At 44.7% G+C, this 23351-nt stretch overlaps 1 protein-coding gene across 3 annotated transcripts in view; it reads right to left on the bottom strand.

Moving 5' to 3' along the window:
• The window catches only part of DPP6 (dipeptidyl peptidase like 6), a 941878-nt gene that overhangs the window by 357070 nt on the left and 561457 nt on the right, over window positions 1-23351 (bottom strand). For all 3 annotated transcript variants that reach the window (XM_040464519.1, XM_040464518.1, XM_040464517.1), the window contains exon 2: window positions 9424-9538. In XM_040464519.1, the coding sequence (XP_040320453.1) occupies window positions 9424-9538 (115 nt within the window). The remainder of the gene's footprint in view (window positions 1-9423; window positions 9539-23351) is intronic.

Raw genomic sequence — 23351 nt, 5'->3', positions numbered from 1 at the left:
AAGTTATTAAATTATTGTTAAGCTACTTTGTGATTGTTGGAGGGATTACATATAGATTATGTATAGATGAAAAATTGAGCATCAATCCATCTTAAAATACAATGATGAGTCTCACAAACATTATACTGAACAAAAGAACCAATTGTAAAAGAATACATCCTAAATGATTATTTTAATATTGTAAATTCAAAACTTATAAGAGCATGCAAAACCCTTCTACGATGTTAGAAATTGGGTTACCTTTGGGAGGATTAGTGATGAGAAAGCATGAGCGGGGGCTTTTGGGATGCTGGTTACATTCTGGATACTGGCTACAGGAGGCTGTTCAGTTTGAAAATTCATTAAACAATATAATATTGTAAATGTATTTTAAATAAACATTTGAGGGGCACCTGGGTGGCTCAATTAAGTATCCAACTTCGACTCAGGTCATGATCTCGCGATTCATGGGTTCAAGCCCCACATCGGGTTCTGCGCGGACAGCTCGGCTCAGAGCCTGGAACCTGTTTCCGATTCTGTGTCTCCCTCTCTCTCTGCCCCTCCCCTGCTTGCACTCTGTTTGTCTCTCTCTCTCAAAACTAAACGTTAAAAAAAATTTAAATACATAAATAAATGTTTAAAAATCAACTGTTCCAGAATTTTTAAAAAGATAAGCTTTCACACACTACACACCTATCAGAAAGGCCAAAATCCGGGACACTGATGACACCAAATGGGGCGGCCTCTTTGGAAGACAGTCTGGCAGTTTCTTACAAAACAGAAGATTCCTGTACCATACAGGCCAGTAATCATACTCTTTGGTGTTCACCCACACGGGGTGGCAAATGTATGTCCACATACATAAAAATCGGCACCTGAATGTTTACAGCGGCCCTGTTCATAACTCCAACACGTGGAAGCAACTAAAATGTCCTTCAGCAGGTGAATGGATAATTAGTCTGTGATGCATCCAGAGAATGGAATATTATTTAGCACTACAAAGAAATGAGCTGTCAAGCCATGAAGAGACAGGGGAGAACCTTAAAAGCATACTTCCAAGTAAAGGACGGCTTCATTCCATATGGTTCTGACTATATGACATCCTGGAAAAGCAGTACAACAGAGTCTGTAAAAAGATCATTGCCACGGGTTATGGGGGAGGGAAGGATGAAAAGACAGACGTCGGAGGATTTTTAGGGCAAGGCAACTCTTTTGTATAACACTGTCATGGGAGAAACATCTGTCCAAGTCCATGGAACGCATAACACCAAGAGTCACGTTAATGTAAACTACGGACTTTGAGTGATAATGATGGGTCAGTGCAGGCTCATCAACTGTAAAAATGTACAGTCGGTGGGGATGTTGATAATGGGGCAGGATGTGCAGGCCTGGGGGCAGAGGGGGTCTGGGAAAATCTGTACTTGCTCTGAGTCTTGCTGTGAATCCAAAAGTGCCCTAAAAAAAAATCCAGTTTTAAAATTCGGTGGAAATTTTATTACAGAACTTTTGTTAACTAGCAGCTACAACGCTGAAGCCGAGGGGCTCTCTCAAATGTTAATCTGAATATAGTTTTTATTCCACACAAAGTCGTTTCATCTTATTTTGACTCTGGTATACATTCAGAACACGTGACGAGTGTCTGACTTGCCCAAACCTACTCTGTCCTATAGGAGATTCCAATTTATGAGCCGTGATGGCCAATTTGCTAGATTTCACTCCCTCTTAGTAAAGCCTAGTGGGTCCAATTGAAAACTAAAAAAAAGATAAGCTGAAGGTTAGCAAAGCAGTTACACACACTGGATGTAAACCATGAAATTTCAACTCCACAAAAACCCTCTCTATGTTATGCTCCCGCCGAAAAGACTAGTGAGTCTCATATTCTGATAACCTCTGCTTGGCCTCAGCCCAAAGTCTACCATCACTGTGACTTTCAAATACCCAAGGCTTTTCAGTTACACGCCACCTGAAAGCATTCTGGTGTTTTCCATCAGAAACTATTGTCCGCATTCTCCAATGTGAAAATCCGTAAGGTCAAATGTCTGGGCTCTTTTAATGCCAACGTGATCCTGCTGGATTTTTCAGCTCCCACAACAGTAACGGTGGCATTGCAGAATGTCAGAGTCTTTGTCATCAGAATGCAAGATGTGTAGCTGCCAAAAAAGGCACACACCTTGTGTGACCTAGCGTAGACACGTATTTAATATCTGAAAATAAAATTTAAACAAAAAAGGTAACTTTGAGCCTATTACGCCAAAGAGGAATTTAGAAAAGAGCACAGGCTAGCAAGGGAGAGATGAATGACAAAATTGAAAAGGACACATTCTCATTTGGCTCGTCCCTTTGGAAGTAAGATTGCCTTAAACACTTTTAATTTGATTTTTAAAACATAAATTGTGTATAACTGGAGGTAATTAGCCTGCATTACAGAACAAGGTACTTGTCATTCAGAATGATTACCAGGAGCCCCTTCAAGATCCTGGGCCAGAACACAGCCTCCACCGCAACTCCTCCTACCAAGCTGGAAAGGGGACCCACGTGTACGTGGGAACATTTCTACCAAAAGGCTAAGTCCAATGAGTTCAGAATGGATTTGGGGGGCAGGTAGAAAGCAAGTGCTGTAATCTGAGTTTCAACAAACCAGAAGACTAGAAACGAGTAGTCCATGAAAAAGGTTATTTATTTTTTTAAGTATGGGGTGCCTGGGTGGCGCAGTCGGTTAAGCGTCCGACTTCGGCCAGGTCACGATCTTGCGGTCCGGGAGTTCGAGCCCCGCGTCGGGCTCTGGGCTGATGGCTCGGAGCCTGGAGCCTGTTTCCGATGCTGTGTCTCCCTCTCTCTCTGCCCCTCCCCCATTCATGCTCTGTCTCTCTCTGTCCCAAAAATAAATAAAAAATGTTGAAAAAAAAATTTAAGTACATACTGCAATTTCTAAGTAAGCCTACCAAAATGGAGGCAAGGCTGGGTGGGAACACACCCAAGATGACCCAAATATGTGCAGGGTGTTATCATCATGAGGACTCTCCTCTTGTCAAGACTACACTTCATCCCTCACCCACCGGAAGCCACTGCTGCACTTAATTGTGTGTGTGCACAGTCTTCTAGGTCAATGACTCAGTGATAGGCATAATTCAACTGGCCTTACCCAAGCCCTGCCCAGGATTTCTGTTCTGTTTTTGCTTCCGGATTGCACTAGTGGGGCATTCTCCTGATGCGCGTTCCTTCTGTCTTTTTTAGTGGACGCTAAGCTCTCATGAGGAGCAATTGTGTCTCCCTTTCTCCCATTTTACCCAATAGTGAGCTCAATGCTCTCAGCCCCCAAGAGGGGAATCGTTAATGTCTGACCAGTGAGCATGCACCATTGGTTAACGCGAGGATGCTCTGTGTGTTCGTGAGTTTGAGAAAGCTCCGGAGATAGGGACAGGTTAAGGGATTTGGCATTCTCTTCCACTTGACGGAATTTTGACAGTCAACACAAAAGCCAGTGCTGCAGCCCAGGACAGTGGATGCACAAAGCCCGTGACAGAAGGGAACAGGATGCTATTGAACGGGCATGGCTGATCATCCTAACCACAGAACACACAATCCCTGAGCACTACAACTTGGAAAAAGACATGCTAGCTATGGAAGCCCAAGAGAACCGAAGGGTTAGTCCCGGCTTCGCCACATTGTTACTTTGACAGAAGAATAAAAGAAATTCTGCTCTTCAAAGCCCTTTCTGGAATTCGGGGATTCACTACAGCCTCCCCACCAGCAGATGCCTCTCGCTCATTGTTGTTGCCCCTGACAACTGGCCTCCAGCGTGCAAAGAGGTAACAGTTTACAGTGACGCTGGTCTCTATTGCCGATGCACAAAAGCTGAATGTCAATGACGCTCAGGGTCAGCGGCTGCATTTGAGAGAAGGGGACACCCTGCCCTGTGCAGCAGAGAAGACTGAGGGACAGTCCTCCGTGTGGCATTGCATGGGCGCAAGGAGAGAAGGCTTCCAGGACCGGTTCGTAACTTATTCAGTCAGGACATTTACTACCCAGCCTCGTGGCTGGACCATTGGTGAGAAAGGAGCTCCAGGCCGCCCTGGTATTTCACTCTGAAGTGACGATTGCAGGAGCCCTTAGACTCTGGGTGACATGAACACTCGTGTGTGCCTTAGGAGGGCAGATGCAATTGAAACTACCCAAAACACTGCTGCTTTCTAAGTCCCAAAGCCAGGGCTGGGCCGACACAGAATCAGCCGCTCAATAATCATTTTCTCACATAAAGGACAGTTCTGTTCAAGGAAAAGCAAAGGCATGAATACGCCCTCCACAAATGCTCAGAGAGACCTGATTTCCTCCACAAGAACTAAAAATACGTGGTTGCTGAAGTCCCCAGCTAAGGTGAATCATCATCAGCCAATCACAAAACAGAACGAGGGCTGTTGTCTTTACTAACCCTCTCCTTACTCAGATTTCAGTGACTGAATCAACTTTTTCCTGATCAATCAGATGCACCATATTGAATCCTGAGTCCTTGTGCCCCAGGCAACTCTGGTGTGCCCATAAAGCACGTTCGAGGAGAGAGCAACACTCTCCTTTGCAGAATTGCTACCTGAACCTCTTCAATGGTAGGCAAGTTTTCATGGTACTTTAGTATATATGTGGCCACAGGACACCAGTGTTTTTAAAATAATTTTTCCACCATCATTTCAACGAACAGCTCAAGTGAGATAAAATTCACTTACTATAAAGTTCTGCTTTTTGATGTGTGCGGCTCTGTAGTTTTTTTTAAATTTTTTTAACGTTTTATTTATTTTTGAGACAGAGAGAGACAGAGCATGAACGGGGGAGGGGCAGAGAGAGAGGGAGACACAGAATCAGAAGCAGGCTCCAGGCTCTGAGCCATCAGCCCAGAGCCCGACGCGGGGCTCGAACTCACGGACCGCAAGATCGTGACCTGAGCCAAAGTTGGACGCTTAACCGACTGAGCCACCCAGGCGCCCCACGGCTCAGTAGTTTTTAATGTATGAACAGAGTTGTGAGTCCATCACCACTATCAAATTCCAGAATATCTGCATCACCCCCAAAAGAAATCCCATGATGCATCCGTGTGGGTTCATCAATTGTATCAAATGTACCATCTGGTAGGGATGCTGAGAACTAAGGGGGCTATCCACGTGCGGGGATAGAGGGTATATGGGGAAATCTCTATGGTTTCCTCTCAATTAGGAAACTTCTCTAAAAATCTATCATTAAAAAAAAAAAAGAAATTTCACACTTATTAGCAGTTACTTCTTACTGTCTCCAGCCTCAGCCCCTGGCAAACCACTAATCTACCTCTACTTCTATGGATTTGCCCATTCTGGGATCACACAATATGTGGCCTTTTGTGTCTAACTTCTTTCACTTAGCATAATGTCTTCAAGTTTTGCCCATGTTGTAGCATACATCAGTAAGTCATTCTTTATGGCTGAATAATATTCCACTGTATGGACATATCACATTTGTCCATACTTGTTTATCTATTCATTAGGTGATGAACACTGGGTTGTTTCCACCCTTTTGGCTTTTAGGGATACTGGTGCTAAGGACATCCATGTGAAAGTTTCTATATGAACATATGCTTTCAGTTTTCTTGGGTACACTCCTGGGAGTGGAATCACTCAGTCAGTCATACACTAACTCTATGTTTAACTTTTTGAGGAACTACCAGTTTTCCACAGAGACTACACAATTTCACATTCCTACTTTGAATTGAAGTTTCCAATTTTTCCACATCCTTACCAATACCTGTTATTTTCCTTTTATTTTCTTTTTATAGCCATCCTAGTGGGTATAAAGTGGTATACTGTGAGTCTGATTTGCATTTCTTTGATGACTAACGAGTTGAGCGTCTTTTTTTTTTAAACTTTTTAAAATATTTATTTACTTTTGACAGAGAGAGAGACAAAGCATGAGCGAGGGAGGGGCAGAGAGAGAAAGTGAGACACAGAATCCGAAGCAGGCTCCAGGTTCCTAGCTGTCAGCACAGAGCCTGATGTGGGGCTCGAACGCACAAACCGTGAGATCATGACCTGAGCCGAAGTCGGGTGCTCAACCGACTGAGCCTCCCAGGTGCCCCACTGAGCATCTTTTTTTATACTTATTGGCCATTTATATTTCTCTGGATAAATGTTTTTGAAATCCTCTGGTTGTTTTTAATTAAATTATTTCTCTTTTGTTTTGAGTTATAATGATTCTTTATATAATCTGGACATTAGACCTTTACTGAACATATGACTTGCAAATATTTTCTCACATTCTATGGGCTGTCTTTTCACTTTCTTGATAGTGTCTACTGATGTCAAACATTTTTAAGTTTGACGAAGTCCAATTTACCTATTTTCTTCTTTGGCTGCTTATGCTTTTGGTGTCATAAATCCAAGTTTATAAAAATATGCTCCCAAGTTTTCCTCAAGAATTTTATACTTTCCAGCTTGGAGCCTGGAGCCTGCTTCAGATTCTGTGTCTCCCTCTGTCTCTGCCCCTCCCCTACTAGCACTGTCTCTCTCTCTCTCTCTCAAAAATAAGTAACAACATTAAAAAGTTTTCAAAGAATTTTATAGTTTCAGCTCTTATAGTAGGTTGTTGATCCACACTGAGTTGATTTGTGTATGTGGTGTGAGGCAGGGCTCCAACTTTGCTCTTTTGCATGTGGATATTCAGTTTTGCAAGCATTATTATTTTTTTAAATTTTTTTAAAGTTTATTCATTTTTTGAGAGACAGAGAGAGACAGAATGTGAGCAGGGGAGGGGAGAGAGAGAGGGAGACACAGAATCCGAAGTGGGTTTCCAGGCTCCGAGCTGTTAGCACACAGCCCAGCGTGGGGCTCGAAGTCAAGAACCACAAGATCATGACCTGAGCCGAAGTTGGACGCTCAACTGACTGAACCACCCAGGTGCCCCATAGTTCTGCAAACATTATGGGTTGAAAAGACTATTCTTTCTCCATCGAATGATCTTGGCACCTTTGTCAAAAATCAGTTGACCGTAGATGTATGGGTTTATTTCTGAGCCCTCAATTCTATTCCATTAGTCTCTATGTCTACACTTATGCTGCTATCACAATGTTTTCATTACTGTAGCTTTAGAGTAAGTTTAAAATCAGGAAGTAAAAATACCTTAGCTGTTCTTTTTCAAGGTTGTTTTGGCCATTCTGAGTCCCTTGCGTTTTCATATGAATTTTAGAATCAGCTGGTCTATTTCTCCAGTAAAGGCAATTGGGATTTTGATAAAGATCCGATTGAATCTGTAAATCTATTTGGGAAGTATTGCCTTGTTACCAATATTAGATCTTTTAATCCATAAACATGGGGTATCTTTCCATTTACTTAGGTTTTCTTTAATTTCTTTCACTTATGTTTTCCCATTTTTCAGTGCACAAGCCTGTACATCTTTGGTTAAACCTATTCTGAAGTATTTTATTCTTTTTGAAATGATTGCAGCTGGAAGCATTTTCTTTCTTTTTTTTTTTAATTAATTAATTAGCGTTTTTGAGAGAGAGAGACAGAGAGAGAGAGAGAAAGATAGAGACAGCAAGCCAGGGAGGGCCAAGAGAGAGGGAGAGAGAGAATTCCAAGCGGGCTCTGTGCTGTCAGTGCAGAACCCGATGTGGGGTTAAACTCACCAACCATGGGATCATGACCTGAGCCGAAATCAAGAGTCAGACATTTAACTGATTGAGCCGCCCAGGAGCCTCTTAAGATTTTCGATACACAAATTCATGTCCTCTGTGAATGGAGATAGTTCACTTCTTTCCTATCTGGATTTCTTTTCCACTTGCATTACCTTGGCTAGAATCTCCACTACAGCATTCAGTAGGAATGGGGAGACTGAACATCCTGTCTGTTCCTGATCTTAAGGAAAGGCTTTCAGTCTTTCACCATTAGGCATGATATTAGCTGTGGGTTTTTCATACATGGTCTTCATCAGGTTGAGGAAGTTTCTTTTTACTAGCTTGTTGAATGTTTTTCTATGAGAGGATTTTGGACTTTGTCAGATGCCTGCTCTGTATCTTCTGAGGCAATCATGTGGATTCCCTCCCCCTTTATTCTATTAATATGTATGTATTGCGCTGATTTTCATACATTAAATCAAATTTTCCTTCCTGGGATAAATCACATTTGGGGATGGTACACACTCCTTTTTATATGGGGCTGGATTCAGTTGGCTAGAATTCTATTGAGACTTTTGCATCTGTATTCATAAGGGACATTGGTTATAATTTTCCTGTGGTATCTTTACCTAGTTTTCGTTTCAGGGTACAGATTACTTTACAGTTTTCATTTAAGATTTGGCATGGTTTAAATGTACATGGTAGTTTACTTGCGCCTCTTGCAACAATGTAAAAGTTATCTATCTACCTATCTATCTATCTATCTGCCTATCTATTCATTTCTACATTTCAATGTATCTACTTCTCTTCCTACCTTAAGGCCTAATACTTGTGCAGTTTATTTGTTGAGGATTAGAGCTGTGGTTTTTGTTCTCACAACTAGGAAGCTGATATGACAATGAGAATGTGGCCGCATGGTTTCTTACAGCTGCCGTGTGGTTACCTTACAGAGAAAGTCTTCCTTCCTTCCTGAACCTCACCCTTCATTACCACCCTCTTCAAATATCGCCTTCTTCCTGAACTTCCTCACAAAAGATCTCTCTCTCCTCCAATTAATTGGGGCAGGTGTATGCACATTTTTGTGGTAGGTTTTTGCTACAGATTTTTGTGTGTTTTTTTCCTTCCTGAGAGAGTTCTGACTCTTTCTTCTACTTTTGTTATTTCACGAATAGTACCAAATAAGTAACTTGGTCCTTAGTTCACACTTAACATACGTCGGTTTTTTTTCTTTAATTTTTTTTTTCAACGTTTATTTGTTTTTGAGACAGAGAGAGACAGAGCATGAACAGGGGAGGGGCAGAGAGAGAGGGAGACACAGAATCTGAAACAGGCTGCAGGCCCTGAGCGGTCAGCACAGAGCCCGACGCGGGGCTCGAACTCACGGGCCGTGAGATCATGACCTGAGCCAAAGTCGGACGCTTAACCGACCAAGCCACCCAGGCGCCCAACATACGTCGTTTTAATAATTTTTAACATTCATCCTTGATATAGTAGCCATGAATTCCACGAGATTTATAGAATGACTACATTTATAATGCCACTGTCTTTAAGCTCAAGAAGCATGAATAAGAATTATGAATTTTAATACATGCCAAGTATTTCTACCTAGCCAACAATTATATAAATAAATTCAAAGCATCCAAAATGGATTTTTTCATTGAAACATATTGCATCATTTAACAAAATGACACAATGAGAATTAGAACCTGGGAAAAATAAATTATGTAATAGGTAGTTACTTAGAAAAAATTTGCAAAGCAAAACTATGCACTTTCTCCCTTACAGTGACTTGCTTTTCCAAGAATAAATATAAGTACCTGGTGTCAGCAGTATGACCGAGGTGACAATCAAGGAGCAGATGACCAGAATCACAAGGAGTGCAATCGCTATTCCCTTCCAATTTCTTTGTGGAGGATTACTCCCCACCAGCTCCTGAAAACAACAACAGAAGAGAAATCCAGTGAGTGAAAACATGAAATCAACCTAATAAATACACTCCATTTAAATCAAGAACCGAGACACAAAACAGCGAATGAGGCACATCCTCATCCCTGAAGTTATGATTAGTTCTTTTTTCCACCCTTCTGCTTCCGGCTCTCATCCCTGTACCTTGGCAAAACCTTATCTCAAGAATGAATGTGGTATTCTACTACATTTACAGCATTTCTGTGAACTTAATGTCTCTCCACCAAGCACACTAGGTCCTACAGCACACAGGAACTGGGGCACGTCTCTGCACTCTAGCCAACCTACTAACCCCCATTGAGTCAAACCCAGCATGATTAGTACTCCAGCTCCAACTCCTCTCTCATTTTCCTTTCGTTTACATCCACACGGTTACCAGATTCAAATATTTATTTAGCACCTACTGCGTGCCACAGTTAATTAAACTCTACACACTGCTCACTATCATGAGCCTTTTCTTCCTTCTATAACATCTCATACAAGGCTTCAAGATTCCCCAGGTCTCTTCACTGGGTAACTCACTTATACCTATTCTAGATTTTAGTCCCTCCAGGGAACCATGTTTGCACTGTAGCAGGGTTCGGACAGGAAGAAGAATCGGGAGACATTGCTACAGTGTGCTACAGGTTAGACAGATCTAGGAAATTAACCAGGCATATTGGCTGCTGAGACCAAGCTTTCAGTTGCTTTCGAATCAGGATGGTCATGTAATTTACATTCCAAGTAGAGATCCTTTGAAAGACAAAGCGGTTAATATCTATAATTAATAAATATAAGAGTTTATATTGATAATTATCATTAATTATACAAGAGCACCTGAACCTCCCCAGGACAAATAAAGACGTATGGCCACACTGCAAATGACCTACTGCTCTCTCTGCCCATACACAGATCACAAAATCTTCTTTCTTATAAAGGTCCCCATGATTATAACTCATATTAACGCCAGGTCAAGATGAAGTAGAATAGAGATGGTCTCAAAAAGTAGAGAACACAATACCCGAATACAGCTTCCTCCAAAACTGAAAGTTCATTAGAATGTAGCACATTTTTACAAGTTGAAATATAGGTAATACCAAATGTAGGATGGCAAATAATTAATTATTTGGAATGCAAATATTCAATTTTGGCCCTATAGGTTATCAAATTAAGAAAAATTATGAGGGCCATTATGGTCTTAGCAAGAAAGAGTTTTATAGTTGTTTAGAAATTTCTACCAATCTTATTTGCTATCTAGAACCGATCTATTAAGTAGTGGCTTTTTAGCACTTAAAAATGATGAAAAGCTGTACTGAGTTGCTCTCATTTCTTATTGGATAGGTTTTCTATGTGAGAAAATCAGTAGCCAATAACAAAGACAAGTGATCAGATTTTGCTGATTCCACAGCTTTTCACTTTGCCCAAGTTTACAAGGAAAATTTGAAAATTCTCCAAATCTGTGAAAAGCATAAATCTTGAAGCAGTACTATTCATTCTACCAACGTAGTGCACATAATCTCTCGCACACCCTTGAACACTGCTCAGATTTCCATTTTTTTTAAATTTTGTTTTACATTTATTTATTTAGAGAGACAGAGAGAGAGAGAGTACAAGTGGGAGATGGGTAGAGACAGAAGGAACAAAGAATGTGAAGCTGGCTCCAGGCTCTGAGCCGTCAGCACAGAGCCCAACGCAGGGCTTGAACTCATGAACTGCGAAATCATGACCTGAGCCGAAGTCGGACGCTCAACCGACTGAGCCACCCAGGTGCCCCGAACACTGCTCAGATTTCTTGAACCCTGCTCAGATGAAATCCCAGGGTAATCATCAAACCAGAATACTAGAATAGTCAAGACCAAATCTCATTCAAGATCCAGAATGACAAAATGTTATTGTCTTCATGAGGTCAGATAATTGATCTCTTTCAAATCTTGTTTTTAATACTACTCCAGAATTCTAAAATCTGTTTTAAACACACCTATTAAATGCACTGGTCAAAGTTCATAGGCAGAAAGAAGACTAAGACTTTTGCTTTGTGTCAATTTCTTGACCAGCTAGTAGTGTAGCAGAAGTGCACTTGAACCCATGTTGCAGTGACAGAAGACCTTCTGGGACTCAGTGGGCCCCTTCCTAGCCCAAACGCATCCCCAAGGGGATATCCAGGTCTAGGCTAGATGGGGTCACAGATGAAATAGAGAGTGTCTGCCAAGATGACCAGAGGATGGAAATGTTTGCAAAACATGTCACGTGAAGTAGGCTTGAAAGAATGTTCAGTCTCAAAAGCCAAATACCTAGAGTCTTCACTGGAACTGTCACATGCAAGAGAGAGGAGACTTATTCTGTATAGCTCTGGAAGGTAGAAATTGTTTCAGTACAATTTCAAAATTCCCAAGCACTAATATTGCCTAACAACAGAATGGGTGGCTTTACCAAGAAGTGAGCAAGATGGTGAACACCTAACAGGGATCCTGGAGGTCCACTCCCCCAGAAAGGAAGGTGGAAATAAATGGTCTTAAAAAGGCTCAATCCAGTAAAAGTCCTATGAACACATATAGGATGGAAAAGAAAGATGCAAAGCTGTGAAGTTGCTCCTCTGGGTGGAAAATGAATGGGAGTCAAGAGACTTCTGGAAAGGGGCAAAGGCTCTGACTCCTGCATGTTCACCGGACTAAGAAAATATTTTTCACAGAAAACCAACTTAGTATATATTATTGAATGGGAGAATGGACAGTAGATAACCAAACAGGCATTGACAGCATAGCTCACTCAAGTGAAATGATTCTGGATCACTACATCATTTCTTAAAGACAGGTGCACCATACTGCCTTCCAGGCAGCATTCTTACATGCTGAAAAAAGCAGAGAAATTTTACCCACAGGAAAGGAGACATTCTTTATTAAATTCCATTTTCATTTGCCAAATCTCGCTTTTCACAGTACAGTAGCTTTTTTTAACTTACATACAAAATACTGTAACAATAATAATAATAATAGGAAACAAATTAAGGAGGAAACAAATCATGAATAATCTTGTTAATCCAAGAGAACAGAAATGTTCATTTCCCCCATTTTCCTTTCTAGTCATGGTCTATATGCACATTTAATTTCTACTTGGGTGTAACCAGAATATAGAGACAGTTTTTGAGTTAGAATGCAGATTAATACGCGCTTCCTTGAACGTCTCATTTAGCTCCCCAGATTCAACGGACTTCCTCATCTTAACTTGCAGGAGCTGACTTATTGAAAATTTGAGTACAGCTGACCTTGCTTCCCATGAAGGACAAGAGAAGTTAATAAATTATCCCCTGAAATGTTAAGCTTCAGTAGTGTATTTCTCAGCAGAATTATATATTTTTGCCTAGAATGGTGAAAATGAGACTATAATACATTCCCTGTTCTGCTTGGTACCACCACATGCATATCTCAGAGATCCAGTAAAATGGAAGAGCATATTAACAATTAACCATTTGGTGTAACAAGGTGAACAAAGTTTCTATCAGTCCATCTATCCACCCACCCACCTATCCATCCATCCATCCTTCCATCCAACCATCCGTCTACCCATCCATCCATCCATCTGTCCATATGTCCATCAATCCATCCATCCACCCACCCACCCATCCTTCTATCCATCCATCTACCCACCTACCCATCCATCCGTCCATCCATCCACCCATCCGTCCATCTCTCCATCCATCCACCCACCCACCCACCCATCTGTCCATCTATCCATCCATCTACCCACCTATCCATCCATCCATCCATCCATCCATCCATCCATCCATCCAGTCAGCCACCTACCCATCCATCCATCTGTCCATCTGTCCACCCATCCATCCATCCATCCCATCCATTCATCCATCCATTGCCAGAGACCAGCTCCAGCAACCAGGGGTTCCTGAAGGAAGAACGGCATAGGTGAAAATAAAATAAAACAAACAAACAAAAAAAAACCTGGAAAATAAAAAACTTAAATAAACTAAAACTAAAATAAAAATGGATACAGACAACAGCAGTGTGTTGAACTGGCCGATTTATTGTAGTAAATGTGGCATTATATATGCTAGTGATTTCCTTGTAGCATACGCCATCTATGTTTTTCTAACATTATCTAATTTTGAAAATGTTCCTATGTATAAACGACCTTTAAGAAATAATATGGTGATTTCCCCCTAACTTTCCCACATACCCTTTGATTATAGATTAATTTCTTACATTATTCCATTATGCATCTGTGTTTATCTATAATCTACAAAGCATTTGATTTGCTGTTCTCGTGAAAGGCCCTCCATTTCTCAATATCTCAAATGGAACAGTTACAGGGACATGACCTCCTAACCACATGAGGCCAGAAGAACAATGTGTTTGCCTCAGTCTGAGGTGTCAGAAAGGGGCTGAAAAGGCCTTAGAAACCCATGCCTCATACATTCTCAGAGAGACAGTGCACCTAGGAACCAATGAACCATTCTGTAGCTTAACCAACTAGGTTCAGTCATCATCCGGAATGCCTCCAGGGGGCCAGGTGGGCCTAGGGGTTGAAGTCACCTGTGCCCAGAGATACACTCCTTAGTTGCCGGAGTGGGGCTTTCAAATCCATATGTCTCTCCTATACAGACCCTCTTTGCTGGCAAAGGTATGAGGCTATCCTTCCTGTAAGTAGAGGAGTCTCCATAGGGGATGGCAAGGGCTAAACGTAAGGCCACACAATTTCTTGTGGAACCTTATTTTCTTCCCTAATGGTTCTTTTCCCAGGGGGCCTGCCGAGGGCAATTCCCCAACAGACAATACCCGAGGTACTTTTAAGGCCAAATTACCTAAAAGCGGGAGTACAAGAAGCTTCACTGTCGGCGGGCCGCCCTGCAGTCACCAATCTGTCCACAACCCGGGCTTTGCCACTCAGGCTGGGATAGCTCGGCTTCCAGCAATCCATCCACCCACCCACCCATCCATCCATCCATCTGTCCATCCACCCACCCACCCATCCATCCATCCATCCATCCACCCACCCACCCATCCATCCATCTGTCCATCAACCCACCCACCCATCCATCCATTTGTCCATCCATTCGTCCATCCATCCATCCATCCATCCATCCATCCATCCACCCACCCACCCACTCCATCCATCTGTCCATCCACCCACCCACCCATCTACCCATCCATCCATCCATCCATCCATCCATCCATCCATCCATTCATCCACCCACCCACCCACTCCATCCATTTGTCCATCCATCTGTCCGTCCATCCATCCATCTGCCCATCCATCCATCCGTCCATCCAACACATGTTTACCCAGGTCTTACTCTGCCATCCCTGCCCTGAGAATGTTGGGCAACAGCAGTGAACAAAACAGACTACACTGTCATCCACCCAGCAAGCTGAATGGCTTTCATTTTTCCGTATTTCCTCTCTTGTTCTCTAGTGCAGGGATGAGGCACAAACAATAAACACATAGACCCAGTAAGAGAAGAAAAAAGCAGGATAAGGGAGTTGGAGGGAGAATGCCTTGTAACCTGTTTGTATATAAGGTCGTCAGAGAGATTTCCTAATAAAGTGACATTTGAACAGAAACTCCAAGAAGTGCAGCTGGGAGGAAGGAAGGACATCAGGCTGTTATGGGCTGAGCTGCGTCCCTCCTAAATTCACATGTGGAACCTCTACCCCCCCCCCCCCCCCACCAGTGTGATGGTATGTGGACAGAGAGCCTCTGGGAGGCAAGGAGGGTTACATGAGGTCAGGAAGGTGCAGCCCTCAGGACAGGATTAGTGTCCTTATAAGAAGAGATACCAGAGAGCTTGCCTTCTCTCCCTGTACCCATTTGCGAAGAAAGACCATGTGAAGACACAGCAGGAAGGCGCCGTGAAACGCCTAAAGAGAAAAGCCTCGTAAGACACTACAGCACCTTGAGCTTGGGTGTCCAGTCTCCAGAACCATGAGACACAAATCTCTGTTGTTCAGCTGCACATCTCTGACATTTTGGGAAGCCATGCCTAGTTTCCCAGGCACAGTTCATCATTCTTCCATCTGGACACAACCGTGACTCTTTGTAAATGCTCTTCGGTAACATTACTGCACTATTCAATGATGTATTTAATTCCCGTGCCATCACCAGGCAGCAAGCTGCTTAAGCTTGCCTTGCCTTGCCTTGGTATGCTCGCGTTCCCGCATTGCCTTGGTGTGCTCGCGTTCCCGCATGGCCTTGGTGTGCTCGCGTTCCCGATGCCTGGTATAGAACGTGGGACGCCAGAGCGTTCCAGGACTGTGTGCTGAATGAAAGAACGGATGCCCGAATGCCTTTAGAAGAAGTAACTTTATTATTTGCTGGCACCTCTGGCAGAAAAGCTATTGTCGATTGATGTGGAAAGCAAGGCATTAATACAAGCCCAGCTCCACTGACGATGCCATAAATAGCAGTCGGTCTTAACAGACGTAATGCAAACTGACATCTAGAGTTGGCAATTGCCTTGTCCCTAGTGATATAATTGGTGCTCGCATTTGTTCTTAACTCAGGCAAAAAGAAAACAAACAAACCCAACCAAATGAACGAGAAATAAACTCAACCTTTTCCTGGGTTGTTTGGTTTTTCTTAAATATACAATTCATGGTTTCAGAACGTTATTATCTTCATAATCTGTGATTCGAGTTTGATATTTTACGTGCCAGTTGTACAGCGAAATGGGAGACGTACAGATTAAGATAATAATTGAAGACCCACCGTGTTCTGTGGACGGATTAAGCTGGGCCACCTGAGCCACCAGGCCCTGCCCGTCTGTGTCCACACCTGACCCACCTTATCTTGTCCTGAGCTCCCCCTCTCCCACCGCATTCCCCTTGCTGACTTTATCACACCCTATGCCTCATGATAAGGAGCAGAGATTCACATGAAGACGCTGAGGTGATCCTTTAGAAGTTAGAGAAACTGAAAGCTGCCCGGGTGGAAAAAAAGCAACGAAGGGGTGGAAGGCAAAGGGAACCCAGGGCGTGAGTGTTGGGACTACACGCAAATGTGTGTGGCGGCATACTATAATTTATGCAATGTATAGACACGTAAGGTTTTGCCTTACTATCTATTGCCAATCACTACCAGATGATGCTTCCGTGCCACTTGATTGACAAATGGGGGAACGACCCAAAAGCACGCCAAATTTCCAATACTGTATGAAGAAAGGAAACGCAGAGAAATCACATCCCTTTTGGCCGCTTCCCCCAAAGACGGCAAAGCGGCATTTTATCTTCCATTGGGTGCCCGGAGGAGGGTGAGCCGGGTTGCAGCCACCTCACTCTGCGACAAAGCACACATCCCCACGTGGCAAACACCCACCTTGAATGTTTCAGGTGGACCTTGCGGCATGTTTGTTTTCTACGACGCAGGTACGGCCACACACAGCTAGTGAGACAGAAGGAGCCCCTCTTCCGGCTGAAGTGGGGGGAGAAGACGGTTTCTGCCGCACACTAAGGTCTCTCCCTAAAGGAGCCCCGTGACCGTGGGAGATCAGCGTGGGAAGCTGCGGGCGCGGGAGCAACCAGGGTGGTCGCAGGAGAGCAGGGACGGCAGGGACAGTGGAGGTCCGGGCCCTGCCAGCCTTGCTGGGGACAGCTGGCAACCGTGCACTTTATTTCCCTTTGCTAAAGGCGGAGGGGTCGACCAGATGGCCCACTCACTAGGGAGGAAGGAAGTGAATTCAATTATTTTTCTCACAACAGTCCGTCTTCGAGCCAATCAATCTCCTCTTCACCCAGGCAGCTTTCCGAAGTATATTAAGAAGAGAAGACGGTTTCCAGCTCCCAAAACTGAAAAAGGCCTTCCTTGGGATATAACTAGATCCACGTTTAGGTAATTGATGGTTTAAAATGTTTCCAGAGGATACACACGAAGCAGCAGCTCATCGGACTTCACGGTGTCGGCCAGAGTCGAAGACGCCAGCCAGCGTCTGAGGGGGCAGAACAGAGCTCCCTGTCCAGCAAAGCTCCCTGGATCCTGAGCAGGGACAGTCCTCCTGCTCCCTGAGACACTCCCCTCCTCTGGGACTGCTGTGCGGTGTCTCCTAAGTCCTCGTGATGCTTTTCCTAGTTGTGAGTGTAAGAGGTGGCTGAGGGCTGTGGCCACAGGGTACTGATTGATGCTGACTCCCTGTCAGTGACTCTGCGCTTGACTGCAGGGCTGGGGCGGGCTGAGCAGCCACTTCGGAAAGACAGGAGCAACCAAGGCTGTGGGGGGTGAGGGGGGCGGCGCTGGTGGTGACAGATGGACTCTTACCCTTCAAAAACTTCTACTGATTTCACTAATTAGAAATTAAATCTGGTTGACAGGCCCCACTGCTGAGGTCGGGCAGTTAATTAAGAATCGCCATTATCTTACGGGAAAGGAGATGGTATCCCCCCCAATTCTGCCACACGCACTCTCGGGTGCCCCCCCCCCACCTTGCCTTTAACACCCCTCCTGCTCACACCGCCTCCTCCGTGTCTCACAACTCAGGTTCTCTGGGGCTGTCCACCAACCATTCTGTATTTGCCTCATGGACCTATCTGGAATCGGCTGTCCTTTTCTCCTCTGAATTTGGAAGCCTCTGAGGTTGACTATTTTGCATAACGTGACTCTGTGCGACCGCCTGAGGGCACGGCGCTTTGCCGCCCCGTCACCGAGGCAGCTGTCAGCCCTGTACCTGTGGTTCAGCAAGACTGTGTGCACAGAGCCAGCTCCCACTCCATTAGCCCTTCTGGGAAATCAAAACAAAACGAAGCAGGCAAATTACAGACCGTAATTATATATCTTCTAAAATTTCTTCATTATTTTTTCTACTTTAAATTCCACACCAGGGCTCCCATTATTTTAGGCTTTTCAGTTTAATTGGCTGTGTTTAATCGCTTCTTTATGAAATTGACTCGAAATGTAAGTTATTCTTACCTTCGGAGCTCAGTCTACCTTGGATCTATTTTGATGTAACGTTTTAAAGGTGTCGTGTTGCGTAAATCACCAAAAGCAACGGCCCTGTGACCTGATCACAGTCAGAAGAGATCTCACACGGTATCGTGCCCAAGAGAAGTCCCTCTCAGGGAGAATACTGGATGTGAGTTGCAGAATTTAAAATTGAGCATCTGTATCTTTCCATGTTGCTGCGAGGGAGAACGTCTTACGATCTTCTTCAGATAACGGCCGACTTTGCACAGACTCCCTGAAACCCACAGGCAGTTTTGAGACCGATTGGTCTACACTGGGCAGCATTTTGGCAAGCTCGACTTCCCAGTGTCAAAAGTCCCCTCAGGCTCTCAATAAATATTAAGTATCTAACAAGCCTCAGAGGCAAGAGCTACCAGCAATTGAATGGCGGCAACAAAAATAATCTGAGCCCAGTTTTTCCAAAGGGCTTGCCCCCCTGTTACAATCTTCCAGCACCGCACAGAAGCCTTTTGAGAAGGGCCTTGGTCGAAATGATCGCCACTGCCCTCCTCCTCCACCCATGGGGACCAGAGCCGCGTTTCTGCACCGCGAGCCCTCCTTCTCCTCCTCCACCACGGGGGTGGCCCAGCCTGGGTCAGAAGTCCACTCGAGGGTCTCAGGTGGGGGATCCAACTCTTTGGATTTATTCTTGCTGGCTGTCACGAAACATGAGATCAGATGAGCATAGGGGGAGCGCCCATTTCTGCGTGGGATGTGGATTCAGAAGGAAGTAGAGCAGGTTTATGAGAAGTAGGAATGGGAGAGGTGGAGAAGCAGAGACAAGAGACACATAAAGGGGGTCCCTACTGGTTTTCCATTTCTTTTTATTTTTTAATGTTTACTTATTTTAGAGAGAGAGCGTGTGCGAGCACGAGTGGAGGAGGGGCAGAGAGAGAAGGAGACACAGACTGTGAAGCAGGCTCCAGGTTCCAAGCCATCAGCACAGAGCCCGACGCGGGGCTCGAACTCACAAACCGCGAGATCATGACCTGAAGTTGGACGCTTAACCGACTGAGCCACCCAGGTGCCCCTGGTTTTCCATTTCTTGACTTAATTTTCCTCCTGAGGCATGAATGAATTTTTCCCTTAGATTTAATAAGACATTTCTATTTCTTTAGGAGATATTTTATCTAGTTTGAGTCCTTCTCTAAAACTTGGGAACAAAGAAGCTGAACACGCGGCATGCGGTGATGCCCGGTCTGGCGGTGCAAACTCCTGCCAGTGTCCGTTTCCAAGAAGGCACTCGTGCTCACTAATGAAGTCACACGCTCCAGGCTCCAGGGTCTGTGGCACATTCTGGCCAAACCTCCACTCAAAACCCAGGTGAAGGTGAAGATTGTAACTACTCACTGGGTTTATAATTTCAAAATAATCAATTTACTAATTTGACATGTGATTTTATTTGAAAAGCTCCGTTCTGCCACTACTATAGTTATCTTTACAGCAAAATCCTGAGTGAAATATAGCGATGACCTCAAGTGATCCTCAAAGATCTACGCCTGTCACCATATATCAGCAGTGCAGTGCAGCCCCCTCTGTGACAGGAGGGGGCTAGTTCAAGACGCTAGAGCAAATGGTAGCCAAGACAGTTGGTACAACATCATGTTCGTGAGAGTCTTGAAGAGGCAGTCGCTATTTTAGGTATCAAATTACTCAAAAACAAAGCTCCAGTATTTTTTAAGTTTTTAAAAAAATTTTTTTTAAAGTTTTAATTTTTTAATGTTTATCTTTGAGAGAGAGGCAGAGTGTGAGTGGGGGAGGAGCAGAGAGAGAGGGAAACACAGAATCCAAAGCAGGCTCCAGGCTCCGAGCTGTCAGCACAGAGCCTGACGTAGGGCTCGAACCCATGAACCGGGAGATCATGAGCTGAGCTGAAGCCGGACGCTTAACCGACTGAGTAACCCAGGCGCCCCTAAGGTTTTTTGTTTTGTTTTTGTTTTTTTTTTTAAGTTTACTTATTTATTTTGAGAGACAGAGAACACAAGGAGGGGAGGGGCAGAGAGAAGAAAGAATACCAAGCAGACTCCGTGCCATCAGAGCCCAGTGTGGGGTTTGAACTCACAAACCGTGAGATCGTGACCTGAATGGAGATCAAGAGTCAGATGCTTAACTGACTGAGCCATCCAGGCACCCCAAAGCTCTAGTGTTTTTAAACTACAGCTGGCCTAGAATCGGATATATTCAGCAGATCCGTATTTACCAGCTCTTTCTGCCATCAAAAATGGCATTATCGCAGAGTGCAGTCTCATGGAAAGACATACAGCATCAGCGAAGGTATTAGCCACAGAAACGTAACCGATTAGCAGTCTATATTGCACCCGCAAGTTTCATCCCTCTGACGTGTAACCTAACACACGTATAGGTTCTGAAGTTGGGGATGCAGACATTTTGCGGGAAGTCTTTACGTTGCCACTACGCCATGTAGCGAAACATTTCACGTCAATAGAAAAACATCCATCCGCACACGTGCACAGCACGACCGAACTTCACAGATACGATTCTAAGTGTCAGACACCGAAGAATATACCATGATTTATTTCATCCATGTAAAACTGATGGTCCTAGGTTGTAGAGAGCAGCAAACGCAGGGCCAAAAAAACCAAAAAACAAACCAAAAAAACAAACCAAAAAAACTGAACGCGGGGCAAAACTACACTATCAGTACAGGGTTCACGCTGAAGTCTAAGAAGATGAACAACAAAGGAATTTCCGTCAAATGCAGCATGCTGCAGCGCTTAGGGGAGGGGGGTGCCAAATGGAAGGCAGGGGCAAGGTGCAGGGCAGTACGCCCTCTCTCCACCCAGAGAGAGGTTACAGGGCTGTTTCAGGTTACAGGCTTACACGTTATGGAGTTTCTGCGTCGTACGTTTCACAGTGGCAAACGTTGACCATGTGGGGTGCACGGTAACTGCGGCGGCAGGCGCGGGCCAGGAGTGATGGAAAGGGCTACTTCCCCTGCACTCACTCCAGCAGGAGGGAGAGACGTCAGGCCACTGGAGTGCCACCCTGGGATGAGCTCTGTGCCCAGCCAGTCGGGGTGCTACAGAGGGTATAGTGATGCGATGGGTACCAGCTTTGATTGGGGACCAAGGGGGAGGCCCAGACTCTCTGAGGAAGTGGGATTTACTTTCAGGTTCTCGAAGGATGGGCAGGAGCGAGCCAGGTGAATAGCCGGGAAGGGTTTCTATTTGGGGGAGCACCGTGAGGCGGGCATGAGACCTGGTGCAGAGTCACGTGACGCAGGCGCAGGGAAAGCGGCCCTAACGCCACACCTGCCTTGTAGACAATGCCGCGTATTTTGTGTTTCGTCCAGAATGCAATGCGACGTCACTGGAGGATGCTGCAGGCCACCTCTAATAACTTCTAGAAGAAGGCAGGCGTTAAGTTTTCAACGTGTTTGTTGACATCAGGAAAAGGGCACGGAGAAAGCCCGGGATTGGTTACTTCTCCTGCTGTGCCTTAAAATGTATCGATTACTGGGACAAGGTGGACTCAAGTACCCTAAAAGGTAAAATATTCACATAGCAAGTGTCCAAATTATCAGGAGAAAATAAACTACACAAACCTGAGCACGGGATCCCCATCCCGCTGCTCCAGTCTATTGTCTAAATGTATTTTCTTTCTAATATTTATTCACCGTGAAAAGTTCTGACATAAATTTCTTTCATGTATCATGGACCATTTACTATAAGGAAAAGGTAGCAACAAATTACAAGACCAATGGTGCATATATCTCAGGATGGTAAAACAGCCTTCTAATCATTGTATTTCCATATTCTGGAGGACAACACATGACTTGAAGACGGCGAGAACAAGTTTTAAATAACGTTTAGCAACTGACACATGGCCATCGATATTCATCACGTCAGCCCGTTGGGTGCACATCCCCATTTCTGTTTTACTGGCTCATTTCCTTAATCTTCCTCATTAGCGGCTCTTGTTTTTTCATAAAGGCACTAAAAACACAACAAAGATGGCAACTGGCCTAAGAAACCTGAGAGTGGACCCAACCCAAGCGGAAAGCGCCACTCTGCGTGGTCCCTGCCTTATGTAGATGGTCACATGACGAAGCCCCAGCAAAACCAGCCGCCGCTAGAGAAATTACCAGAAGGGTCGGCCCTGGTGCTGTCTGTGGGGGTGACTCCTAGGAACACGCAGGGGGTTCTCTCTCTCTGCCTCTGTTTCTCTCTCACAAGCTGTTAGTAGCCCCGGAATCCAAGACTTAAATGAAAGCCTCTCCCCTCTGGAACAGCCAAGAGCACAAAGCAACAGCAGACGAGAAGTTTCAGAGTCTACACGAGCGCTGATCAAAAACGCTGGAGACACACAAATATCCGGTGGGGAGTTCATCATTTCTCTGAAGGCTTACTTTGCAGATCAGAAGACAGAAGCGCTTTGATTAGCAAATGCTAAGCTCTCAACCACACCCCTGCACAGCCCAGGCGAGCAGCTCCGAATAAAAGGTGGGGGAAGACAGCAGAAACAGAAAGAAATGAATGTGAAATGCACAGAGGGGAGACCTGGAGAGAAGGTCAGGTACCAGCAGAGTATGAAGCACACGGACCCCAAAGGCGCAGGAGGAACAATCTACTGGGTGAGGCCAACGGCCTGAACTTTGGGGGTGGGGCGACCTGCCACCGCGTCACAGGCCTGCAGGTGCCACACTGCGCGCAGGGTACCTGACCGTCTCTGGAAGGCCCCCTGAGTTGGACTCGTCTCCTGCCATGCCCCTGATTGACACAGCGTCCAGGAAGTTTGCGACACCTACAGTGAGATGATGCAGCATTTATCGACCGTGTCACCCGAGTAGCCCTTAGCAGAGATCGTGTGCTTTACAATTAAAGACCAAGTTCCCCGTGGG

Source organism: Herpailurus yagouaroundi, unplaced genomic scaffold (genome assembly GCF_014898765.1).
Source record: "Herpailurus yagouaroundi ecotype Mexico unplaced genomic scaffold, PumYag 483, whole genome shotgun sequence".
Lineage (NCBI taxonomy): Eukaryota > Metazoa > Chordata > Mammalia > Carnivora > Felidae > Herpailurus > Herpailurus yagouaroundi.
Note: the sequence above shows the minus strand (reverse complement) of the source record. Positions and strands in the feature narration are given on the sequence as shown.